At 28.9% G+C, this 26791-nt stretch overlaps 3 protein-coding genes and 1 long non-coding RNA gene across 4 annotated transcripts; 1 reads left to right on the top strand and 3 right to left on the bottom strand.

Annotated features, from left to right (window-relative positions):
- The first annotated feature begins 4616 nt into the window (after positions 1–4616).
- On the top strand, positions 4617–5863 carry LOC100804056 (dehydration-responsive element-binding protein 3). Its single transcript, XM_003529711.5, has one exon. It carries the CDS (start codon positions 4766–4768, stop codon positions 5387–5389), a length of 624 nt encoding a protein of 207 aa, XP_003529759.1. The 5' UTR covers positions 4617–4765; the 3' UTR covers positions 5390–5863.
- Positions 5864–12336: 6473 nt separating this feature from the next.
- LOC121175152 (uncharacterized) lies at positions 12337–13459 on the bottom strand. The gene is made up of 2 exons (XR_005892319.1): positions 13004–13459; positions 12337–12867 (listed from the first exon to the last, which is right to left on the bottom strand). It is a non-coding gene; the product is annotated as an uncharacterized lncRNA (long non-coding RNA).
- A 4071-nt stretch (positions 13460–17530) lies between these two features.
- LOC121175141 (early nodulin-like protein 1) lies at positions 17531–18458 on the bottom strand. Its single transcript, XM_041017141.1, has 2 exons — positions 18270–18458; positions 17531–17863 (listed from the first exon to the last, which is right to left on the bottom strand). Exons 1-2 carry the CDS (start codon positions 18456–18458, stop codon positions 17531–17533), a joined length of 522 nt encoding a protein of 173 aa, XP_040873075.1.
- Positions 18459–20348: 1890 nt separating this feature from the next.
- Positions 20349–23020, bottom strand: LOC100783028 (CASP-like protein 3A1). Its single transcript, XM_003530074.5, has 3 exons — positions 22493–23020; positions 21389–21524; positions 20349–20901 (listed from the first exon to the last, which is right to left on the bottom strand). The coding sequence occupies exons 1-3, from the start codon at positions 22765–22767 to the stop codon at positions 20686–20688; spliced, it is 627 nt and encodes a 208-aa protein (XP_003530122.1). The 5' UTR covers positions 22768–23020; the 3' UTR covers positions 20349–20685.
- Between the last annotated feature and the right edge of the window lie 3771 nt (positions 23021–26791).

Below are 26791 nucleotides of genomic sequence, written 5' to 3'. Positions count from 1 at the left end.
CTTGTATTAAAAAAATAATTCCTTCTTTCGGAAGAAGGTTCTTCCGGTAGAACAATTTATTTTATTAGAAGAACCTTCTTCCGAAATAATAAATTGTTCTACCGGAAGAACCTTCTTCTGGAAACTTTTCGGAAGAACCTTCTTCCTGAAAGCTTCCGGAAGAAGGTTCTTCCGAAAAGCTTCCGGAAAAAGATTCTTCCAATAGAACACAAATTATTCTTCCGGAAGAACCTTCTTCCGAAAGAAGAAATTATTTTTTTTAACGCAAGGGCAATTTTGCCCATTCACCTAATTGCTGGGTGCACCAGCAATGTTGCTGGGTGCATCTAGCATGTCCCCTTTCTCTTTTCCTGCAATGCAAGTTGTGTTTAGCCTTATGGGCCTTTAACTTATTGCCAAAAGTTTGTTAGATTATTGGGCCATGATATCGTTTCTGAATCTTCTTGGTACTTGTTATATCCATTTTCCTTCTTTACTTATCTACTCTCATTTTTTAAGTAAAACAGGAGTGTGTATTTTTTGAAAAATAAATTGAAAAGGGGAATAGATAAGCAATTAAGGAAAGTGGATATAGCAACTGCTATCTTTATTTATGGTGCAAGATTTTAAAATGGTGAAATTATTCAAACTGGATTCATTTTGTTGACAAAATAAAAACTCAATTAGTAGTTTCTTTTTATTTTTACGATAATAGAAATAGTCTTGACATGTCATTCTAATCGTATTTTTACGATAATAGAAATAGTCTTGAGTTTAATAGATATATATGCACTATCAAGGTAAATACCGTTCCATTGTCAACTAATTAAAAATTATTGTTGAAATTATTTTTAAGATAATTATTTTTTTATAACATATCTAGACTGAGCTCCTCTATTGCCCATTTGTTGTGACTTATTTGCCTTGGATAAAAACCAACCTCAGCACACAATGTCGCACTTTAACAAAATAGCTTTCCCTTTGTGCTGGATAGAAGCTGATGAACTCAAACCCCTCTCCAAAAAACAATTTTGTCTATCTCTAAATTAATTTTTAAAATAAAATATCAATAATTATAAATTGGTTATTATAGATCTAAGATATATAAAAAACATTTTATTATTAATTTAATAAAAATAAATAAATAGAAAGGATTTTGATTAAGACAAAACCCTCTGCCTAAAAGAAACCTGACTATATCTAATCCGATTGATATGCGGGGCTAAAAAGAATAATAAGACAAACCGATATAATTATCTTTCGGAGGCCCAAATTTCGCAAGAGAATATGATATTTTCCATAGATTACTCCTAAATACTGTGTGACTTTTTAAAACATATATTTAATCACTGAAAATTGAAAATATTATAATTCTTAATTTTAATTTCTATAAAATTATTTTTATTTCTATGCGCTATAATGAAATGTGTGATTTTAGTTAAAAATATGTATTTTTTCTAATTTATAGAAAAATAAAGTAAAGGCTTAAATGATATTATAATTTAAAAAACTAAAAAATTATTTAATCCTTTTTACTTGTGTCACGGTAATTTATCCAAAGGGAACCCAGATCATCCTTCATCTATATTAAAATATTCTTCAGCATATATCGTGAAGATCGCATCGTGTATCAAATGACATTATTTTTGTTTACCAAATTCAACCTTTAATGACGTGGTCGTACACAGTGGCAAATTAAATAGGATTGTGCTACGCGTTGCCGTCGGTATATTACTGTTGATGATAATTATTTAATCCATTATTGTCGATAAACAAATCAGAGTTTTTCTTTCTTTATTTTTATCAATTAGGAATTTAAGTAGAGCGACATTCTTAATTACCCAAATTGTTATTGTTTAGAAAAATGAAATACAATGCACGTTGAGAACGATATTATAAATAATACATCCCAATATTAATTAAAGACTCGGATTCTATAAATTTAGAAAAATACAACGCATCGATGCTCAATTGAGAATTTCTTTAGTGCATTAGTAGTTGTATAATCATATACTAATCCTTTTTTTATGTAGTGTACCAATCCAATTTCAATGACCATTTGGTGGAGTGATTTTATAAAGCGGCATGTGAATTGAGCAAATTAAAAGAGCTTACATCAACGAATTCTCTCAATTATTGTAAAGTATAGGTGTTGCTAATAATATAATGAAAACCAACCGCAATTGGCAAATAGAAAAAGACTACTTCTGTAACCAGATCCATTTCTTTCTCAAGTAAACGTGTAAATTAAGCACAAATTAAAACAAGTTTCTCTGAAGACTCTTGTGTTAGCGACCATCGTTGCTAATTAATATCATTTTATGCTGTACCACAATAATAAAATTAATATATAAATATCTCATTTTATGCTTGTGCATAAATAATACACCCATTTCGGGCATTCCCCGTGCTTTATCCTATTTCTTTTTTGTTTTCGAGGCGCTATAATGATCATATATAGTAAAGACAAATGCGAATTATGGAACCATTAAAAAATATATTAATAATTTGGTTTTTGTCATCATTTGCCCATTAATTAGTAACAAAATGAGACTTCCATCTCACGAGCCAATTAGGACTGTGAAAATAGAGCTGACTTTCTTTGTCGAACCTTCATAGAGTTTACTAAGATAGAAAATACAAGTTTTATTATTTATATACTTACCGTTAGACCCTCCAAATCCAAGTGGTTGTATCGAAATGATATATTTTTTCTTTTCTTTTCAACTTCCTTGGTAAGAATATTAGCTCCAAAGTCCAAATTATTGACCATTTTTAAGTGTCACATCTAACAATCTTTGCCAAGAGGTACGCTCGAATTAAATTTAAACATCTAGGGCATTGCAAATTTGCAATCCTAGTAATGCTTTTGCAAAGGTCGAGATGTTTCTTCCTCTCTTATTAGAAAGGATGATTAAGACACTAATGGTGCATCAGACAACCCAAATCCTAGTGTGGCCTATAGGGTAGATACGTTCCTTCCTCTTTTATCACAAAAGGATACAAGGTTATGATTCTAATTACTTCATTTTCACCCCCAAGTCGTTGTCCCTAAATTATTGCACGAAAATTGAAAAAACAGGAGGTAGAAACCGGGGGAAAGAAGTGAAAAATAACAAAACAAAGAAATTAAAAAAGTAAGTAATGGTGTGTAATAGACTTTGTCAAAGGCTATTTGGTAAAGAGGTGGAAAAAACTAAATGGGTTTGTGTGAATTTCTTAAATAGTGAGGAAAGGGGTTTGGACAAAACAAGAGACAATTTGATCACACAAAGCAACGGACACAAGAAAGGGGAGATGTGGACTTATAGGAGACTTAGCCAGAAATGATATAATGATATAATGAACGTTGCAGCTAAAATATTGGTGTGGGCCCTCTTGTACCAGTAGCGTCTCGCTCCTCCAATCCATCCTCCACACATACATCAACTAGTTCTTGTCCAAATAAATATCAGAGACAAAAATACTATTTTCTAAACTACACCCTTTTAAATAATAATAGAGATATGAGAGAATTCCACTTTTCATTACTCTTGCTCTTTGTCTCATTCTTTGCTATTATAAATTAAGTGAAAAAACCACTGCAACTATTTTATTTTTAAAACGATGATTAGTATATACTTCTTTGTTTTTTACTATGCTTGAGCTCAATTCTTCTGTTGGGCAATTAATTGGGTATATATCAGTAAAAAAAATCTTAGAACTCATCTAATAGAGTTTAGTTTTACTCAATAATCTATCTTAGATACATCAACTTGGGTTATCTTAGACGAAATATAAAAAATTAATCTTGGACCTCTTCTGCTAGAGTTTAGTTCCAGTTAGCCATCTACTATGTTTGGTACATCATCTCGAATAAATTGTTTCTTTGTTTTTTTAATAATTTTATCTCAAATTATTTATTATTTCGTACCAACAATTTTTTATTATTATTTTACAGTATTAAAAAAATTAATTATTTTTTTCTAACAATACCTGTAAGAAATAAATACACTTGTATTATATATATATATATATATATATATATATATATGTGTGTGTGTGTGTGTGTGTAATTAATATAGTGTAGTAATTAACGGTAAATAAGATTATTTTATTATAAAATTCAGTCTAATTATATTATCAAAATATGTATGCATTATTTTAAACTAACAAATAAAAAAAGGAACCAAAAAGGCAAATAAAATAAGACGAAAAAAGTCACTATTTTCACTCCAAATGCGTCCAAAACGTTAGAAATGTACTTTTATATTAGTCTGGCTAATAAAAGGTAGACCTAAGCTACTTAAAAAGGCGAACATCAAATTTCATTCAATATATTAAAAAAATGAGAAAAAATGTACTGTTATTGTTCCTGGTGATGCAGAATTTTTGTTTACTTCTTTTACTAGAAGAAAGACTGTGAATATTAATAATTTAAAACTAATAAAATTTATGAAATAATTTAATTTTAAATGAACATAATAAATTATACTCTCTTAAAGTTTTCATGTTCCAACTTCAAAGTGAGCTAGTCAAATCATGCTGGATGAAATTTTTTTCATGGATGAGAAAAGATCCTCTCTGATTGATGGTTAAAAAAGTTGAAAAAAGAGTGTGAAATTATATATAATTGGTAGGTCAAGGGTCGCTGTACGAGAGCGTATTATGATTCTCTACAAAAAAGACTACGCCATATGGTTTGTGTTCCTCAAAGACTCACACTCCTCTATTATATGTATGTGTCTGTTCCCCCTACATTCTGCTCCAGAAACCAAAAACATTCCCACTCTTAACTCAAAACACAATGACACAACAAACAACAACCTCTTCCTCCTCACATTCGGGCCCAAGGGCCCAGGCCCAGAAACAGAGCAAGAGGCCCAGGGACTGCAGCAAGCACCCGGTGTACCACGGCGTGCGGAAGCGGAACTGGGGCAAATGGGTGTCCGAAATCCGGGAGCCACGCAAGAAGTCCCGAATCTGGCTCGGAACATTCTCCACTCCCGAAATGGCGGCGCGAGCCCACGACGTGGCGGCCCTCACCATCAAGGGCCAGTCAGCAATCCTCAACTTCCCCGAAATTGCAGACCTGCTCCCTAGGCCCGTCACGTGCTCCCCACGTGACATCCAGACCGCGGCCACGGCCGCGGCCTCCATGGTTAAGTTCGACCCTGTGACACAATCCTCAGACTCGGAGACTCCAGAGTCTTCGGAGCTGAGCGAGATTGTCGAACTTCCCAACATTGAAGACAGCAGCGTTGACTCGACACCGGAGTTCGTCTTGGTCGATGTTGTTGACAGTTGGGTGTTTCCCCCAATGGGAATGGGTTCAGAGGGAATCGAGTTCTGTGCCGCTTTTTCTGATGAGTTATTTCCGCAACAGAGTTTTATTGGTTCCGAGATAGAGATACTACCCATTTGGGATTGAATGGTGAGTGGGATTCATGTGCCTTTTGCTCGCTTCACGTGGGATTGGCAAATACTAGCATTCATGGCTGTTTTGCTGTCAATGGTCCAGGGCCACTTCAATTTACTCTCTACTGTGTCTGTGTGCACTATATTTTTCACACTGTTACTTATAGTTATAGTTAGTTAGCCTTAGCATTTAGCAAGTTCCATTGTCTTCAACTTCAATCCCTTTCTTCCTTCCTTCCTTCCTTCTACCGAGTAATTTCCTCTGTTTTATACAAGTAGAAACAGAAAATATGTGAATGCCTAATAAATTTTTACCACATTACCTTACTGTACAGAAGAACTATAGTGTTTTTTAAGAATGTTCCCAAATTTTCCAACTACATCTTTTCTGTAAAAATTCTCCTACAACTATAACCTCTTTTACTTCCTTTGTATGATACTGTTTACTTTTTTGAATAAAATTTGACAGTGTTCACTCTGCGAGTGATGAGATGATTGTGAAAGTGACGTTGATAGAAATAATTTTCCTAGATATACATTTGTAAATCACTAAATTGGGATGATATATATTCACAGAGGGGAATCACCGATTGCTTCTAGTTGTGTATGTGTATGTATCAAACGAGCAATCTGGCACTGCACATGGACATTTCTAAATTTAATAAGGAATATAATAAAAACTACTTCCTTAACTAATACGTTAATGTTTAGGCCGTTAAAAAAAAAACAAAAAACTAATGCGTTAATGTATAGAACTGTTTTCATTTATTTGTGGCATAAATAATACATTCGTTGATTTTAGACTTATTACAAAACCATCATTTTGTTGACGTTTATCTTTAAAATAATAATATGTTAATGTAATTGAAAAAGTTTTTTTTTATATATTTTCACCATTCTCAAAAGCTTTTTTAAACTTTTAATTAATCATTTGGTATAATTTTAAAAAATATTATTATAAAAATAAATAAATTTAATATATATATATATATATATATATATTTATTTATTTATATACACACATACGAACACTTTACATCTATTATTAAGTTTGATTTTATGTATAAGAAACAAATTATAGTATAAAATATATTATCATTTGTTTCTTATATATAAGATTAGAAATGATATGAAACTTTTATTTTTGTAAGAATGTTTATTGTTATTTTTCTAAGTCTATAGATTTTTTTTAAGATAACATCTGTAATTTAGACTTTTGACTCCCAAATACAAGTGCAATCCTTTCAGGTTTTAAAGTTACAATTATTTGGATTAATTAACGATTAATTTTTAATTCAAGATTTAGTGATATTTTAAAAATTATTGTTCCTTTTTTATGTATTATGTGAGAATTAAACAAATCTTTTCTTTTTAAAATTTAACGTCTTTTGTGAACTAAGTCTAAGTCACACTTATTGTTGAATATATTTTTTAATAACTTTATTTGGATTAATTTATTCTTTTAGTTGATAAAACTAAATATTTAGAGAAAATTTTGTAAATTTAAATTAAATAAAAGTGATAAAAAAAACAAATGAAAATAAGAATATATATACTCATATAATTTAGTATTGCAATTCAGCTTTTTCTCTGTTTTTCAATTAGTTATCTTGGATCTTCATCTGGTTGCTTAACAAATTACTTATTTTAAAGTTCTGTTGTTAGTTGTTTAGTTTTTTCAGCATTAGAGGTAATCTACATGTCATGTTGTGTTACTAAATTTAAACATTGCTTCTATAAGCAATCATGGCTTATGATAAAAAAAATTATTTTTCTTACCATTTTAAGAGTGGATCATTTAAGTGTGAGTCATTTATGGATTTCTTAAAATTATTTATCATTAAAGTAAAATATGTATGAATTACTTAACTATGATACGAGGATCAATTAATAAAATATCAAAACTTAAAATAAATTATTTAAATTACATTCATTAAAATACTCTTACTAGAGAAATTCAAGTAAGTTATTTTATGTGGATTCTAGCGTACTTATGAGATTTCTTATTATCTTATTTCACATCATTTCCCAAAAAGTTTAACACAAGTTAATAAATTAAAGAGCTCACTCGTTTACTAAATTGATGTATATATCAGCATACTAGTCTGGCAGGCAATATGAATATCAAGTGTAGTATATGAATTTCAAATCACACGACTAAGACAAATATACATGCCCCTATCTCACTAAGTAATTATTTTTACGCATGCTCAATTTCAATAGGTTTTCCTGTTACTGATTTGTTTTTAGTTGCGTTATATTAATAAGATACCAACTATAATTTTAAAAAATTAAAATGTCATAGATATGATATGAATACAGTAGATTGAAATGTACAATGTTAGGAAGGCTATTGGATTTCTTAATGATTGCATACTCCACAACTACAACAGAATTTACTTATTTTGGAGGAGTAATCATTAAGACTTATATTTAGAGTGCATCTGATTTACTAAAAAGTATGGTGGTATTAGATAGTATAAAACTACAAATATAAAATTTTCATGTTTAATTTAAACAAAATATTATGAATAGCATAAATTAAATAAAAATTAATAGGATAAAAACGCAATTTTTTATACTTGATAAATTATAGAACAATTTTCTATCTCAAATACAAAATAATTAAAAGAAAAAACATTTTTATTTTTCATTTAATAATTATATTTTCTCTCTTTCTTTGTCAATTAAGATCCTGGAAACTGGCAGAAAGATCCTAGAAAAAGTATGCAGCTGTAGTGAGTGGAATAAAGTAGCAAGCATTCTCAATGTACGACAGGTTACCTTAAACTTTACAAAGGAAATTTGATTATTTTTTGATAATTAAAAGTTCTATTCTTAGCATAGAGAAACCATTGCAATATATTCAATACATGATTTATTTGTGATGACAAGTTGCCGCCACACGATTCATGTGTCCTTCTTAAAAACAAAAGAGTAGGTGGCAGATGAAGTTTCCTTTTTATTTTATTTTTTTGTAGTGACAATGTAATGATTCTTTTACATTACCATTTTATCCTTATGGATAGTAAGGTATGATCAAATTGTTAAATAAACATTTTAAAAATAATGTTTTGAATAATTTTTAATTAAATAATAATATAAAATCAAATACTTACACTGGTAATATATGAATTTTGAATTCTAATTAAATAAATTTTGAAAAGATGGAATTAATACGCATTAACTTTTTCCACTTTGATCTTTAAAGTTTAAACGGCATTAGTAGTCAGATTTTATATATTTTTTTATTAACATTGGAAATTAAGATTTGGGCCTGGCTAAGAATGGAATATTTCATAGGTTGAGTTGAACATTAGAGTATTTTTGTTTATTTTTTCAAAAAATCATATTCAGACTTATATCAACAATAATTTATTATTGTTTTATGATGATACTCAATAAATACTTACATATTTAAACCTAAACTTATTATTCATATTTTAGTGAAATGGAATACGCTTTCATATATAGACCAAAAAAGAGAGCAAATATACATGCTTCCCTTTAAAAGTGTCTTCTTAATTTAATATTAAAATTAGCTATACAAATAATAAAACAGAAATACTAATTAAAATAGCAACTATTTTTTAAAAAGGAATATAGTAATTATTTCTACCTCTTTCTATTTTGCAATTTTTATATAAAATTAGGGAAGAGTATTGGACAAATTGAGATGATATTTATTCATACTTGATTCAAAAGGTTGACCACATAATTTATTTGAACCAACTAAATTAAGACTCAAATTATGTGAGACAATATCGGACGAACCTGATATTTTAACACATTATATGAATATTAAATCATGTATAGTTTAATTGTAGAATGAAATAAATATAAACTTGTATTAGGGATATTTTACAATGCATAATTTAAAAAATATCATTGTAAATATAGCATTGTGATAAACAAAAATTTATTGATTATATAACAAAATTTATTATTAATAAACAATTGTTAAAAAAATATACTTTCAATTCCTAAAAAATGCATCGAATCTAATTTTAAATCCAAGTCATCTAAATCAATATTGGAGTGGGACCAAATTAGTGGACTCAACTTTGTCATGCTCACCCCTATGTAACCCTAGGATAACAAGAGAGAACACCACCTCATGAACCTAGGTTTAAATGAAAAGATTAACACGTTCATAGAGAATGAAAACTTGGAACAAAAACTAAAAATGAAGGAGGAAGATTCGAAAGAAAAAAAAAAACAAAAATGAGAGATGTATAATAAGAAACGTAAATTAATAAAAACATGGTTATATGAGAGGAAGAATATTGAAACACACGTTAGATTGATTTTTCTTTTATTGAATTCTTTTAGAACAAGATAACGATGACTTAAAAATTAGAGGGAGAATTAAAATATGAGCGTACTACTAAAACAATATTTTCAACATTCAAAATTTACACTGTACTAACAATTTTTGAAAAATCAATGTAAAAACTTTTTGCATCATTATTAGTACAATCAATATAGAAAATTATTTTCTTGATCAGTTCTAAGACAATCAATGCAAAATGTTCGTCTCAACATTACAAAATGTCATCACCTACCAAACTATATTGGTTTTCCAAGAACCGTTATATATTGATTTTCTAAGAACCATTATGAGTTTTTTGCACTAAAAGTCTCTTTTTATTAGTGCTAAATGAAGTAAGACAGGATCTGATTTAATAAATATAATTTATTATTTGATTGAATTGACATAAATTTTACCTAATAATAAATATAACATTAAAATATTAAATAATGTGTTGTTAGTATTTATGAAAATATTTAAAATTTTCTATTATGTGTTTATAAACAGACGATGGAAAAATTATAATTAAATATACCTTATTAAATCATTTAATTTACCTAAAAACCATTCAATTTTTTCTTTTTGATAATCTTTTTATTTATTTTTAACTCTTTGCCTTTTGTTCTTAAACACTCGTTAAAAAAATTGAATACATAAATAGTACAGTACATGATTATAATTTTTATGTGATATTATTGTAAAATATTTTATGCTGTCAATTAATTTAAAATTATTTTAAAGAGAAACTACGAGTTGAGCTTATTCACAAGAAATTGTCAAATCGGTTGTTGTGACTTGTGACCAATTTTAACTTCAACCATTCTTAAACTTTATCGTTTTCAGTCTTTTAAAAGTGCAATTGTCATTATACTATTATTATTATATCCGTTACTGTGTTTGTGTCATCTTTTGAAAGAGTAATTGTCTATTTTATAAAATGAAGATTAGCACGTGTTATTATTATTTATATTAATGTTATTTTTATCTTCTTAAAGAAAAACAAAAACAATAGAAGTACACCAAACCCCAAACAAATCCGAAAAGGCTCACCTCAAGAGTTAAATACTCAATTTGATCGTTAAATTTATGGGATAGTGATGTTAGATCTTTAAAAGATGGATAAAATAAAATTTTATTCTTAAATTTTCAAAGATTACAATAAATCTGTCTCACTGTCTGCTAATCTAAATGACTAATCTTATATGGTATAGTTAAATTTATTTGTCATCCTAATTTTTTTTTTCTCTTATTGGTGAAAAGAGGATCATTTTGAGATAGGAATTGATCTTGTTCTAACCTTGAAATGTTTTTCATGTTTTCCATTGGGTCAAGAGGGGGAATATGTATCTAATCTATCTATCACTTGAATTCATAGTGAATTAAATTAGAATGCACTAATTCAGCAAAGGGGTGAATGGTGGAATGGGGACCTTGTTCGGGTTTATTGTTGTTGCAGAGGTTGAAGGGTTTCCAATGGCTTTGAACTGGGGGGATTGTGATTTTGGAAGGGTCGAATTAGGTGATGGAGTGTTGGAAATGTTGTTGAAGGTACTATTGAGTATTCACGGATTTGGACTTCGATTGGGATTTTGCGGTGGGGATGGAGAAGGACAACTTCTTCGTGGCAAATGGAGAAAGAAGACCAAGAAGATCAACTCGATTCCAGGAATTATAATTTGCCCAAAAAAATATCAACTATTCTCTACACTCATAAATTACTCGTCCAAATTTTAGTAACAATTTAATCACTTTATGTCACTTTTTGAAAACTCAAATATAATTTTTTTTTCATCTTTTAAGAATTCAAACGTACACTTTATAAATTCAAAGATCAAGTTTGTATTTATCCAAAAAGTAAAGAGATCTTTGGAAATTAAAAAAAAAGAGAAAAAAAACGCACTGTGGAAAATGTGTCGATGCAGGGTTTTGAATTTTTCACACGTCCTATTCCTTTTTTTCTTCTTTTTGTTAGAATATCACATGTCTTATTCCGATTAAGTCGTGATAGTGTTTTGAAATTTACTACATGACAAGAAGAGTACGCCATAGGCCCTAAAAAACCTAACGAGATTGATAGATAATGAGAATTAATATTAATATTATTCACTGAATTATTTACAATATTTAATCAATACAAATTGTTTTAGTAAAATTCACAATTTATTTTTTCATTACTTTTATTTATGTGTAGTTTTATTTTTAAATTTTAATTATTGGATGATATTTTTATCCAATATATAGTAGAAATGTAACTATAGATTTGGTGTATATATATATATATTGAAAGGCCAAGATAATTTTATTAATAAAACAAAAGTCCAAGCACAAGATGTACTAGAAGGTTTGGTATATTGTTGATTTGTATAACTTCATAAAAGAATACTATATATATAAATGAAAACATAGGAATAAAAAATGACTTTCTTCGTTACATTTCATACACTTTGTTTTTCTTTATTTTACATTTTTTTTTTTCTTTTGAATCTGCACAAATCAATTATACATTTCAATTCCATTGCATTTTTTTAATTATTAGGTGAAAATTTGGGATGAAGGACTAATTTGAAAATCATTAAGATTAAATATGAGCAATTAATACTATGAAAATCAAAATATAAGAATCAATAAACAAGTGTAATTACGTCTAATTCCACCAAGACCGACAAATCGGTAATTTCAATTAATTTCGTCTAATTCCATCAATAACTCCGTAAATAACTTTAACATCACCTACTTTGTTTTGCCAAAAAATGTTAGACATGCCAGGCCAATCTATTCGTTGGTTAGTCGTATATATTTACATGCATGCATATCTCCCGCTGCATAATCAACAAGTTGTGGAGGTTGAAGGAGGCGGCTAAGATGTCTTTGTTTTTTTAAGGCTAAATTATATATCATTTTGGTCCTTTTGTAAGGTTAACCTTAATAATATTAGTGTTTTAAATTTTAAAATAATTAATTTAATACAATAATGATTAAAAATTATCACTATGTCATCAACGTCACGTATTCTTGTGATTTATGCCTCGTTGCAAGCATTCTTGAGCAACCAATAATCTCCAAACTCCCATTGCAAGCATTGTATGAATCGTTGTGACCGTGTCTTTCCCAAGTTTGAGTTTTACCAAACCCTAACAACACCTGTTTCGTACTCTCCATTGAGTCCTAGTTCTCATCCGCTGCCAAAGTTGTCAAGAAACAAAATCAAAACAAAATTGCAAATCAAAACCAGAACCAGAATTCACAGGCTCCAACACAAAGGGTTGCACTATGCGAATGAGCTATTAATAAAAAAATGCAAATCAAAATCAGAACCAAAATTCGTAGGCTCCATCAAAGGATGCGCAAGATGAGAATGAACTCCACACATACGCCAATTTCCAAAAATGCCGAACTAAACTTGAACCTCGATTACAAAGATAACCATGTCATTGACCGTGACCTCGATACCATTAACACCAGCAATTTTATCTGCATTTTGGGACCCTAGATTGCAAATTTTCTTGACAGAACCCCATAGCCAACAAACATGAAAACAAAAAAAAAAAGGAAAATTATTGGTATACGAAAATGAAACAGATCATAATGAGAAAGAAAGGATTGAAAAAAAAAAAGAAGAAAAAAAATTACCAATTTGATGGTGGTGAAGTGGAGGAAGGGACGACGAGGGAGAAGGACATGATTAGTGGTGGGGGAGGAGAGATTGTAAGATGCGGGGGTGGTGGTGGGATTCATTATGTGGATAAATTACCAATTTGGTGATTGATTGCTGAAGAATGCATGCTTGCAATGAGCGATAAATAACATGAATATGTGATTCTCATTTTGTCGTTTACACACAGTGATACTTTTTAGTTGTTATTCTGTTAAATTAATTATCTTAAAATTTAAAACATTAATAATAGTAAGATTAAACTGACGAAAAAATTAAAATAAAATTTTCAAAGACATAAAATATTAAGACTTTTAAAATTTAAAAAATATAAAGGATTAAAATAGTAATTCACAATTTTTTTCATTCAAAATTTCAAACGTCTTAATATAATTAATTTTGAATCTCATTATTTTTCAAACAATGTGGGACTTAATTTGTGATTACCAGAAGAAAATTATCAATTATTATTATATTTGTCAAACTTTTGTACTTATATTACTTAATTTTTTCTAGAATATAAAATTAATAAATATAACCGTTGTACCAATTAATATTATTTTTGTGATTATATATATAAAATTTCACATAATTTTGATATTCGTTAGCATATTATCTTGTAAAAGATATTTACATATTATATTTTAAATAAAAAATTAAACAGACATCAAAATTATAATCTAATCTATTTTTTATTGAAAACTTTTTTTATATAGAATAGTAGGATGATTAGTAAACAACAACAACACCAGTTGATCTTTTAGTGTGAAATTAAAGGTTATTCTTTTGATTTATTAAAAATTATTAATTTTTTAATATCTGATTATCATTTAATGATTTTCTATCCTAATTTAAATATGAAATTTATCAAAATTGATGATTATCAATAAATTTCAGTCAATTATATAAAAAATGTAAAAAATAAAATGTGAAAGAGTGTTGCTTACACTTTCTTTTATAAAATACTGTAATACAATGGGACTCAAAATCCACTAAAAAACTAATTAGCATTTCTTAATTTAGAGAACCTCTACTTCAAACCCATTAATAATCTATAGTTGCTTGGTGAAAACAAATGCTGGCTAGACTAATAGCCGAATTAACAAGTTGGTGGGACAATAAATAGTTTCTAATTAATGCTTGCTAGCTAGAGAAAAAGAGACAAAGATTGTCATAACAACGTGACTTACCAAGCTGGATTGTGAGTTTTCCTTAAAAAAATCCGAAATAAATTTGGGCTTTATTGATCATGTCACATGATGATACTTGTTTTCACTGTTTGAAATATCACAATTGTGCTGTATGATTTGTATGAATTGCATCCTACACTTCTACGACAGTCAAACGATAAAATAGGTTACAACTAGATATGGAACTCTAAACTATTTAATAATTGAGCTAGCTTTTGCCATTTAAATTACTATCACTTGAGAAAACTCAAATTCAAGGGACGGAGCTAAGAAACATAAAAGGGGTAATAGTATCATAGCTCACCAAAGCAGGAAAGTTTATTGAGTCACGATGCATTTAAAAGTGGGAATGATAACAAATTTTGCAAACGTGTATGTTCACTAAAAAATAATGAATTGTTGGACATATCCTTTTGATAATCATATTCCGGACATGTTGCATATTATTTTTTGTTTTATATCAGAAGTTTCTATATAACTTTTAGTTATGATATCAATCATCCAACAATTAAAATATACAAATTAATGGTCGGTTTTAATAAACACCTTATCATATATAAAGCCCTTCAATCATCAAACTCAAACTTATTCCTTGAGATATATTAGATACAAATTGTAATATTGATGATTAGTGGGCGTGTCTGGTTTTAAATATTACTTGATAATTGCAGCCACCACTTTCAATAATGCATGAAGACTAAAAATTGTCCTTTTAAAAGGAGATATTCTGTATAGATTGCGATCTAGAAAGTAATGGCAGTTTTATTAAGTGGTGGGATCTTATAATTAGTGTGATGTCATTGTTCTACATTGAATTTATATTGACTGTTTTTGTTTTAATAATGCACAAATGTTTATTGTAAAGAAAAATTAATAACAAACAAATTAATGGAAGCATGTCAAATGCGAGGATTACTATATGAAAGACATAAACACAATGACAAAAGACAAAACTGGATATTTAAAAATGGCTTAAATATTTCTTACAATTTATTTTTTTTTCCTTACAAAACTAACTATTTTTTTGTTTTTAGTCCTTATAAATGATGTTTTTTTCGTCCTTATAATAGTTTAGATATTTTTTTCATTGTTTAAAATGCTATTTAAAGTAATTTAAAGGCTAAAAATCAAACAAATATAATTTTTAAGCACTAAATAAAAAAAATTATCATATAAAACAAAAAAAATACTAATCATAGCACTTGATTGAATTCTTTATAATGAAGACCCTAAAATTAATTTAAGGTATAAATTGTTTTATAAGCACTTATAAAAAATAACCTATTAGTTAAAATCAGTATAAATTAAAATCAATTTTTGAAAACTAACTTATATAATTTTTCTTATTTTAATTTAATTAAAATAAGAAAAAAATATTGTATATGGGGAAATTTTCTTATTAAAATAATTAAACCTAATAAGTTAATTTAAATAAGAAAATTTCTCCACATACAATATCGAAACAAACTTATATAGGTTTTCTTATTTTAAACTTAATGGATTTTTTTAATTTATTATTTTCTTCTCATAAAATTTATGGAAAAATTTATCAAATCTGGGCCTAAGTATTAAATAAGAAGTAAGACCCACTAAAATGATGATTTATAACAAATTTCAATCTAACAAGAGTGTTTAAAAAAATATCACTAACATTCTTCTTTATTTTAAAAAAATATTGGAATTAATTCAATCAATTTTAAAAATTAAAATATTTAATCGAACCTTTTAATAATAATAAAGTCAAATTAAACTTATAAAATAAAAGACAAAAATAGCAATCAAACCTATAATTAAACAATGTGCACACGTATGCTGCAAAACAAAAACAAATAGGTCTTCAACGAGTTTGGACCTTTGGAATAGTTAAGACGAATGTTTTGTTAGAGCCCATAATTCAGCCATTTTCTATTTTGGGCCCATGAATGGGAAAGACATAAAGTGGGATATGATTATAATACTATTTTATTAGTGTCAAAACTCAAAATTCATATCAGACGTATCAAATAAAAAGTTATATTTTTTTATCATTCTTGATATTTTTTATCATTAAATGAAATTTATGATTATAAAAAGAAATTTTATTTATGTGATTACACTATATATAAATGATGAAGATTAAAAAATAAATGTTTATAATTATTTTAAATAATATGTGATCATTAATATCTATGTATAATTATATAGATTACATATATAGTTTTATTTTTCACCATAATTAAAAATTCTCACTAATAAATATTCAAATTTATATTAAAATCCTGGTACAACACCAGGTGTATTATACATTTAAAGACTCAAGTACCATGATTTATAATATATGATTTGATTGTCTTATTCTCGATCAAAACAATAATAAGAAAATATAAACTATCGTGAACATTTATATTAAATTAAATCTTGCATATACAAAAGATTATAATGAAGAAAAGTTTTCAACCAACTGTTCCAAAATTTTGAAAGAGTATATGTGAAAAGGAAATTAATAGAACACATGAAATAATTATTTAGGCATAAAACATAATCAACATTCACGAAAGTCCACACTCTACATGGTGCAGTTAAAGTACAAAAGTACATGTACCGAAAGGTTCTGGTTATGTTTGGGTTTTTAAGTTTGCACTTTGCACATCTATATTTTGACTGAAATCAAGTTTCAAACTCAATTTGCAAAATAAAAACCATTCAAAGTTAAGTTTTATAAACTTTAACCTAAACATGCACTCTGTTATGTTATCAGTAGAATTTACTTTTCTATTAGTTGGAAACACAAGAAGAGGTGGTAAAATATTTGAGTTGCTGGGCATGCAGCACCCCATAAACTAGCTACTAGCTAGTACAACACTGCATCCATAAGCAATTAAACTTAGAAATGATAACATATATAGTATCATCAATGTGATGGAGTAAAAAATAATTATAGTGCAAATGCTAATACTAACACCTAGACAAATCAGACTCCAAAAGCAATTTTGTTTTTTTATAATTAAAAAAAATAACTAGTTAAGCACTGTGACCAGAAGAAGAGAAGTTCAGGGTTGGAAAAGTGGTTAAAAGAGCCATAAAGACTGAACCAAGCAATATGGAGACAGAAACCCCTGAGCTATGAGAAGGTGAAGGAGCCAATGATGAGAAACCTTGTGCTTGTGGTGGTGGAGAGTTTGGAATTGAATGTGGCGACATCACCTCTACAATCAATTTCTCACTGTTCTGGCAATGATCTTCAGTTCCACTGATGAAGTAGAACACCCCAGGGCCTTCAAGAATCACTGTGCTGTTCCCGTCATCAAATATATCAATGGGGCTATTTGAGTCACAATGAAAGTAGTTCCATTTCTACACACTCATAACTGAGTCATTCTGGTACACAAAAACTGCACAGACAAAAACTTCAATTAACGTGTTTTTATATAATGGGATCACCTTACTATTTGAAACAAATGGCACATATTAGTTGCAATTTTTTTTGTACAAAACTTGTGCTTTTTAATTTGGTGTTGATCTCTAATATGGAGTTTTACCTTAATAATTTATGTTCACCTTTAATGCAAATCTTTATTATGTGGATTATCAGATTGAAACTCCAATTCTAATTGAAATCTAACAAGTTGTATTTAAGTTTTGTCTTATTTTATTTTCTGTTCAAAAGAAAAAAAATGATATATAAATTATACCGCAAAAGGTGACTAAGAAAAGTTGTATTCCCATACAATAAATAAATGAGTGATGTAACTAGTCTTACTCTTAACCAAAGAGTCACCAACTTGGAACCTGTTCCTTGCATCCCAATGATTATAAAATGCAGTGACGTTGGGGCATGTTCATGCCAACCCAAATCACCACCCATTTTGAATTCCCTAGCCGCAGCAAATTTGACAGCCAAGAAGACAACGATCGAAGCCGTGCAGAGGATGCTAAAAAGGGATGCCATATTTGCGTTCTTCTTAATTGATTTCTCAGACACTAAAATGCAACAATTGATTGTTATAACCAAATGTACCATTGTAGAGGAAAGTACACGCATGGCCTAGTGTTGTTTACGGGGGACGTGACGGTTGGCACTTGGCAATAACGTGTATGAAGTGTTGGGGGGTTCATGAATCATGGCCATGTTCATATTGCTCACATTGGAGTAATGTTATTCAAATTCTGAATTGAAATTCGGCAATCATAAGTGGACATGCTTCAACTTTGATCTTATCTTTGAAACAAATGTGACAGCGGTAAACAAGGAGCACAAATCATAAGTAGTACCACGGGACCAGGTGAAGCTTAGTGGGCCTGAGCCTGAGTAGAATTTATGTTCATTAATCGTGTGCTTTTAATTGGTTTCACTATGGACCCCTAAGAACGAAAAGAAAATTGGTCCCTCATAATCAAGTAGTACTAATTTAACGGAACAGGAAAAGGAACTTATGTTTACTGCTTACACTAATTTCATTTTTAAATCACCCCAAACATTAATGAGATGTACTCTTATTCTTAACTTCCATTTTCTTAATCTCTTCTTCACACGCAATTAAACTCTCAAGATGTCCAAGACAAATAATATATATTCCATATGCTATTTAATGAATTTAAAAAATGACTCATAATTAAAGACATTTTTGTAAGAAAATTAAGTAAGAGACATTCTGCATTGACTTTTATAAAAATGATCAAGCAAAACTTGTAATTTCTTTTTTCGGTCAACAAAGACTTCTAATTTAATTCTTATAAAACGGATTTGGAGAAATTAAGTAAGAGACTTCTAATTTAATTTGACACCCTACCCACTTCATCCTATGTTACAATACTCGATATTTTAATATAAATTTATATAATACCCAATCGCAATTTTAAAATTAATCCGTCATATGCTATAAGACATTCATAATAAATGTTAAACAATCATTAAATTAATATGAATAAATATTAACTTCATTACTAAATTAAGCTTGATGATGTAATTAGTTTAAACGCAAGTTGCATGGCCAAGGCAAGATGGAACTGTTTGACGATGCATATTAGAATTCATTAAAGTTGGATTCGCATCGTTATGTTTAATAAAAGAAATCAGAGAAACTCCAATAAAAAAAATGAAAGAAAAAAAAAATACTTGGAAGATGAACCTGTTTGATGCAATTGTTCAAAGTACAAACTCATCGAATGGGTAGAATTACATATTCACGAAGTGAAAATAAGCCTAGATATTTTGGCGATTCGTGGGAAGACTTACCTATAAACTTAACAGTATAAAGCGTAATGTCGGTTTCACAGTAAGTGTGAAATAATACCTTTCTGGCTTTCTCAATGAAAGAAGCATTTTCGCAATTAATGTAAAATGTGCAACATTAGTAAAAAAAATGCAATTAAGTGAATAGATTTATACTTCCTTTTAAAGTTGGAAAGAACTATATTCGATGAAGATTAATTTAAAACTATTGAATGTAATTGAATTAGAAAAAAATAATTTATACAATAATAATGTAAAATAATCTTGTAGTGTTATCTAATTACTATATGTATTAACTTTTATAATAGCTATCTTAAGAATCATATTATTAGTGATTTTTAATTCATTATCAGCATAATAGTTATCTTCACAATACACGATGATTACACTCGTTGAAATCAATATTCAAGTAAGTCAGAGACATTATGTTAAAACATGTGTCAGGAGTTGAGAAATTGATTAGGACTGAAATTGCCAGTGGACGAGCCTCACCAAAAAAATAAAATGCAAATACACCAAGCTGAGAAATTGATTTTGAATGTAAAAGTACTGTTCATGGCTATGCCTACCACACGGGCTTTTCCCCCTCAATATTAAAAGTTTAAATAACAATATCCAAATTGCAATAGATGGGTCTAAAGTATACTTTGTAGTTTATAGTTTCTTGAGAAAGTATAACATAGTTAAAACTTAAAAAGTATAAGATTGCTTATAGCAATCGTATTGCCATATAATTCATTCACAGATCACTAGCCTTCACCACAAGTCACCGATCAAGAGTTTACGCTGCCATCATAACGTATCAGAAGTAACATCTTGCAACCAAGATGTAAGAGAGCTGAAAACATGAACACTGACTACAAGGTCTAAAAGGATAGGGATCATTGTATGGAGATTATAGTTTCAGATGTTTTGTTACATTTTACGTGTAATATGAGGCATTTCAGTGCTGGGAGAGCCATATTACATCCTGAACAGCAGATGTAGCCAGCAAAAAACAGCTAGTGAAAGTGAAGGCTATTGAGATGGCAACATGGTCACAAAAATTGTGCAAAGGCTTGCAAAAATCAGGCAGAGCTGTGTGTCTAATTCCTGTGCGATTCAGATTGGTCACCCCAGATGCAGCAGATCCAGCACTCATCAATGCATAAGCAAATGCCTGCAATTTAATCATAATAATAATAATAATAATAATATAACCCTTATAAAGTAGCACTATATTATAAACGAGTAATCGCGCATGATTAATTCTTAAGTCCTACTATATTAAGAGTAAAACGATCGCAAGTTATAAATGCTTCAGAAAGGTAACATAAAAGATGCAATCCATTTAAGTTTAGTCTAATATAGAAGTAACAACTATATATTCCAGCTAATGCATTGGACTGCAGTTTAGATTATCTCAATTCTCAACAACTCAAAAGTCTACAATTGTTTACAGTTTAGACCCTATTTCCCATAATAATTGACTTTTGCTTCTTAAAAAAATTTGCATGTTGTCTACACCCTTAGTGGTAATTTCTGCTGGCTTTTCCACCATTGTAATTTGTAAATGGATTTGTTATTCATAGAACATATAACAGCTTAGGGACCAAATGAGTATTAAGTACAGAACCTTCATAATACGTATAACTAAATTAATATACCTGATCCCCAGCAAAAATAAGCCATGCATGATTTCTGGAAGGAATCATAGAAGACATCCTAAGAAATCTCGATATGCCGATGAGTAGTTGAAGCAACGAATGAGCTGCCACAGCAGCAGAAACCCCAACAAGATATCTGCCAACAATGACACGTTGACAACAATCACCAAACATGTTTTTATAAATAAGATTAAGTTAACGAATAAGTTTTAGATCGTTGAAAGCAAGAGCTTATGATTTCAATTTCAAGTTGTACAATTAGTAAATAGTATTATTTTTTAAGTATATCATAAATTCAAAAGCTAAAGATAGGAAACGAAGATTGCACCAACATTATTCTAGCAAGAACAATTTTAAATAAAGTTATGAGGGAAGTTAAAAAATTTGCATAATCTAAAAAGACATGGAGGCATAGGGACAATCAAATACCAAAAAAAAAGTGCAAAAGATGGAGAAAAAGATTTTAGAGGAAAAAAAAAACAGAAATTCGATCACGGGCCTGTGACTGTTCATTCAAATGTCATGATGACTAGACAAACAAACCCCACCAAGGCCCCTCTTTTTACAGTCAAATTTGTCCGCAACCCACACCCCAAGACATTGCTGGCGATAAAATAATATTGATACCAATAAAATAAAATAAGAAAAGCAAACTCTCATCAACTCGTGCATGGTTACCAATAAATTGTGAGAAAATGAGGCGAAGGTTTTCATATGAAAATTGATACCCTGTATTTAAAATTTAACACGCACTTTTCTCAAACTATTTCCTTAGTATTCTTCTCAGAAGAAACAGGTGTTTTCAGTTAGTTAGAAAACACAACAACTTACGTTGCTTTTCACTTTTCTCTCTCTCCTCTGAGTAAAAACAGAGCAAAAAATTATTAAGAAAAGCAAAACTAAAGGAAGAACAGAAACTCGTTTTTCATGAGCAACCCATCAAATTAGCATAACAAGAAAAGCTAGAATATAAAGAAACAAACCCAGTAAGAAAACAAAAAACAAAACTTGAATTAACATAGAGAGAGAGAAACAGAGAGAAGGAGATCATAAAGCACTGAGAAAAAAAAAAAAAATAATAACATAACAATGGAACATGCTTACTCGTATGACTCAGAGAAAGACCACTTGGAGTGAAGAGGTAAGAGAAAGCCATAAATGGAGACAGAGCTGGATTCCTTGGCAGTGACCATGAGTGAGATCGCAACAACAGAGGAAGCCATGCATAACGCCCTCAGAACCAATTGCATAGCCTCCGCCCTCCGGCGTCGGCGAGTCCCGGCGGAGGCGGCAGCTCCGACGAGGGGTCCACTCATTGTGCCGCTGCACTCCAACGCCGCCACCTTTGCCTCCTCTTGTATTCTCTGCTCATTCACCATCTTTCACCTTCAGCTCTGCTTTCCCCTGTTTTGCTCTGTTTATATTTTTCTCTCCCAAAAACAGAGGAAACGGTGCCTTTTAACACTGACACTGTTCAATGATTGTGTTTGTACAGTGCGTAGGGAGGTGGGGCAGTGTGAATGAATGAGCTTCTGGCTGTGCAGGTAAACGTTTAAATGGAGAATGGGTGAGTGAGGAAGAGAGAGAAAGAAACAAAGAAGGGTAAATTTTGTGTGTGTTGCCATTAAAGCTTTCCTAAGATTTGTACTTATATGCTATGTTTAATACTACTAAATTAGTCATTGGTTTTTTTATTCATTTTTTACATTTTAATTATATGCTTTTGTTGCTACAGCTTTGTTTTACTATGGGGCAGGTATATATACACCTTTGCCAAGCTTATGGATGGACAAAAGAAAGTGACTAGATAAAGATTTCAATAGGGGATAACTTGACCCTCTCTTTGTTTGAATATAAATTTTGTTTTCAAAAATTATTTTTTCTTTTAATTCTTTGTTTAATAAAAAAAAAGTATATTTTATTCATCAATTATTTAAATTAGTCCTGTTGAAATTTTATAAATTCGACATTAACAACTTATAACTTATGAATATTTTGTTATTTAATTTGATGACGAGAATTTTACTACCCTTCACCATTTATACATTCATTATAGAAACATATAAAATTATTACTATTATTTTTATATATTAGATTATGAAAATATAATAGTCTATTTTTTTTTAATTTCACAATCACATATTAATCATATATTTCTATGTGAAGATTATTATTAGTATTAAAATATTTATTAAATATTCAGTTAAAAAAGTTAAAAAATAATTTAGAAAACTCATAAAATAAAAATATATATTCTGATACTATAAATTAGAATCATTGTTTTTTACAGAACAAATTAGAATCATTGTTTGAACTCGAAGAGTAAAAGTTTTACCTTTTTTTAATGTACATTTCACACAATTTTTTCCGAAATGAATAAAATATATTTCTTCTCTCAATCATATTAATTTTTTCTACAGTTAATTGTCATTCCGTTTCAAGTTGAAAATAATCTTATATCATAATATACCTTTTTTTATTACAAATTCAAAATAATTTATGTATTCCGATATGTTTATTTAAGATAAATTATAATTATATAACGGTATAAAAATACATATTTATCCCATTAATGTAGAAATTAAAAGACTAATTAAATTATAATAAGCTAAACAAATCAAATTTAAACTTTATAATATAATATTTTATCACAAGTTAAATTCAAACTCACTTACACTCATTTAATTAAAGGAATCAAATCCAAGTAGTTTATATTCTTTTTATAAACCATACCTAAACTTCAAATATTCAACAGGATTGAACTCGTTTACACTATTCCCTACCATGTAAGTATTTTAATCTCTTTCGTATTTATGAAATATTTTAATCTCCCCCGTATTTATGAAAGACGTACCACCCATGCTTAGTTATCGTAAATAATTTGTATCGGAAAAAGTTATCGTAAATAACTTATATACCGATAGAAAAAAAACTAACTATTCAATTCCAGATCATTGATTAATAATAATAAAAATCCAGAGCATTGCATGGTTCATGGTTGAATAAAATACAGAATGAGTAACTATGTTGTTCTGTTCTGTCACGGGTGCTGCGTCGGTGAGCAACTCTAAATTTCTCTTGGTAGGTAGGCCTTTCTTATTTTATTTACACTTTCTTTCTCATCCTCACAACACATTAACATAGTGTTCCACCTCCCCCTAAAAACCCATTTTGCTATTATCTCAGTGTCTGTTTCGTATTACGTTTTCTAAGTGCATTAAAATAAAATAAAAATTAGTATTTCATAAGGTTTGTTTGGATATAAGTTAGAAGAAATTTTGAGAGGTTTTTAAATAGAAATATAGACTTTTTGCTTTCTACACAAAAACAGTCAATTTTTTTTCCTTTTTCTTTCTTTTTTTTTTTATCTTTGTATCCAAACATACACATAATCTATCAAAAAAATTAATGTAAGATTGTTTTAGTTTAATAAATTATTTCAAGTTGAAACCCTAATATGCAACTACATCAAATATTCTAAAAACTAGTATTTTGCTCACCATAATGATCATACTCAATTCCTTAAAAAAAAGATCATACTCAATTTGAGCTTCATTAAAAATAATTTTAAAATTAATTAATAAAATATGCAGAATATGTGAATTAAGTTTGACGTCATGAGAAAATAAATGCACACTTAAATATCATATAAATTTTTAAGCAAAATATTAATGTGAAATTACATGTAAACAAAGCTACAATCACTCTCGAAAAAGAAAAAACGCAAGAGAAAAGTAAAATACAATCATTTCAGTATCATGGAGCCATTGACTACACATATAAACAATGCGAAACGTGTATGCAATTTTTCAGGAAGATTTCGTGCCCATTTCAATGACCTATTAACCTAAAGGATAACGTTTTGAAAACAACAAAATGAAATATTAGAAAGAAAAAATGAACGAATTCAATTTAAATATAATGATATTGATAGTGTAAAAAACAATTACACTGTCATTTCATTTTTTTAGGCTCACTATCATTTAATCATATATTATCATATATGATAAAAATATTAATTTTTTTAGAAGATAAAACTATTAAACTATTTAATAGTTACTTTAAAGGTCACATTTAGAGTAGTTCCTAATTAGTTAATAGTGTAAGAATCTTTACATAAAAAAATGTTTTTTAGGTATAAATATAAATGCAATAAGAGTGGTTTCTAATTAGTTAATAATGTAAGAATCTTTACACACAAAAAATATGTTTTTTTAGGTATATTTATAAATGCTACATGTGATTTTTCTTTAAAAAATTTGTGAATAATATTGCATTTGGTATTCACTTTTTTATGATTAAATGATGAAACTTATCAACTAAGTATATGAAAAAATTAATTTTTATCTACACCTGAAATTATTTCAAGAAAAATATTTTTTTTGTCATTGAAAAAAATGTTTTATTCCATTGGTTTCTTAGTAAGTTACTAAGTTTTAAATAGTCTAAAAATATATTTAAGTGTAATGTTCTTCACTGGAATAGATTTTAAAGAATTAAATTAATGTTAAGCTAGCAAGTATCCTAATATTGCACAAGTAATTTTTAATCTGATTCAAATTTAAAAATATAAACGAAAATTTAAATTAAAATGTAAGTATATATAATTACCTGTGCAAATATTGGGCAAATATTTAAATTAAATCCTCGGTTAATATTGGGCAAAGTTAAATTAAATTTTCTTTATTTTTAATTTTTAATTTTTAATTAATCCTCCGTGACACTAGAAGCAATGTTAAACAAATAAGATTTTTCAATTATGTTTTTTGTTCAACATTGAAACAAAACAAAGCACCCAAAACAGCCAAAAAGATTAAAGATTCTAACGGAGAAAAATACCTCTTTATCGGACACTTCTATTTCAACACAGTTATTCCAGACTAAAATATATTTATGAAATAATTATCTCAAAATACGAAAAAATTATATTCTAAAAAAACGGTTCTTCTAGAATAAATTACATTTTGAATTAGTTATTCCAATAGGATACATTTTTTAGAATAACTATTATGATGAAATGTATTTTTTTTTTTATTTCTAGTTGTTCTGAAATATAATTTTTCATATGAAATGTCTATTTTGCAATATATCTTATTCCAAAATAGCCATTCCAAAATGGTGGCAGGACCCTCTTCCCTGATTCAAGCTTGAACTCAGCAAGACCCGCAAGAAGACGACAACTTGGCGTTCAATATTGTGGAGAGGAGGTATTCGAAGATTGTATGTAGCGGGAGAGGACGCGGCCGGCGATGGCAACGCCGTTGTGGTTGTCAACCTTCAAGATCTTCTTCTGGTGCGATGAGAGTTGGGAGTGTACGTTATCCTTGTTGATCGTCTTCTGATCGTGCTTGGGCGACACAGGGAAGAAAAAGAGGAGTTATTAGGGCTGAGGATATTTTTGAC

The sequence above is a fragment of the Glycine max genome, chromosome 7, assembly GCF_000004515.6.
Source record: "Glycine max cultivar Williams 82 chromosome 7, Glycine_max_v4.0, whole genome shotgun sequence".
Classification (NCBI taxonomy): domain Eukaryota; kingdom Viridiplantae; phylum Streptophyta; class Magnoliopsida; order Fabales; family Fabaceae; genus Glycine; species Glycine max.
This window is presented reverse-complemented; position numbering and strand designations above follow the sequence as displayed.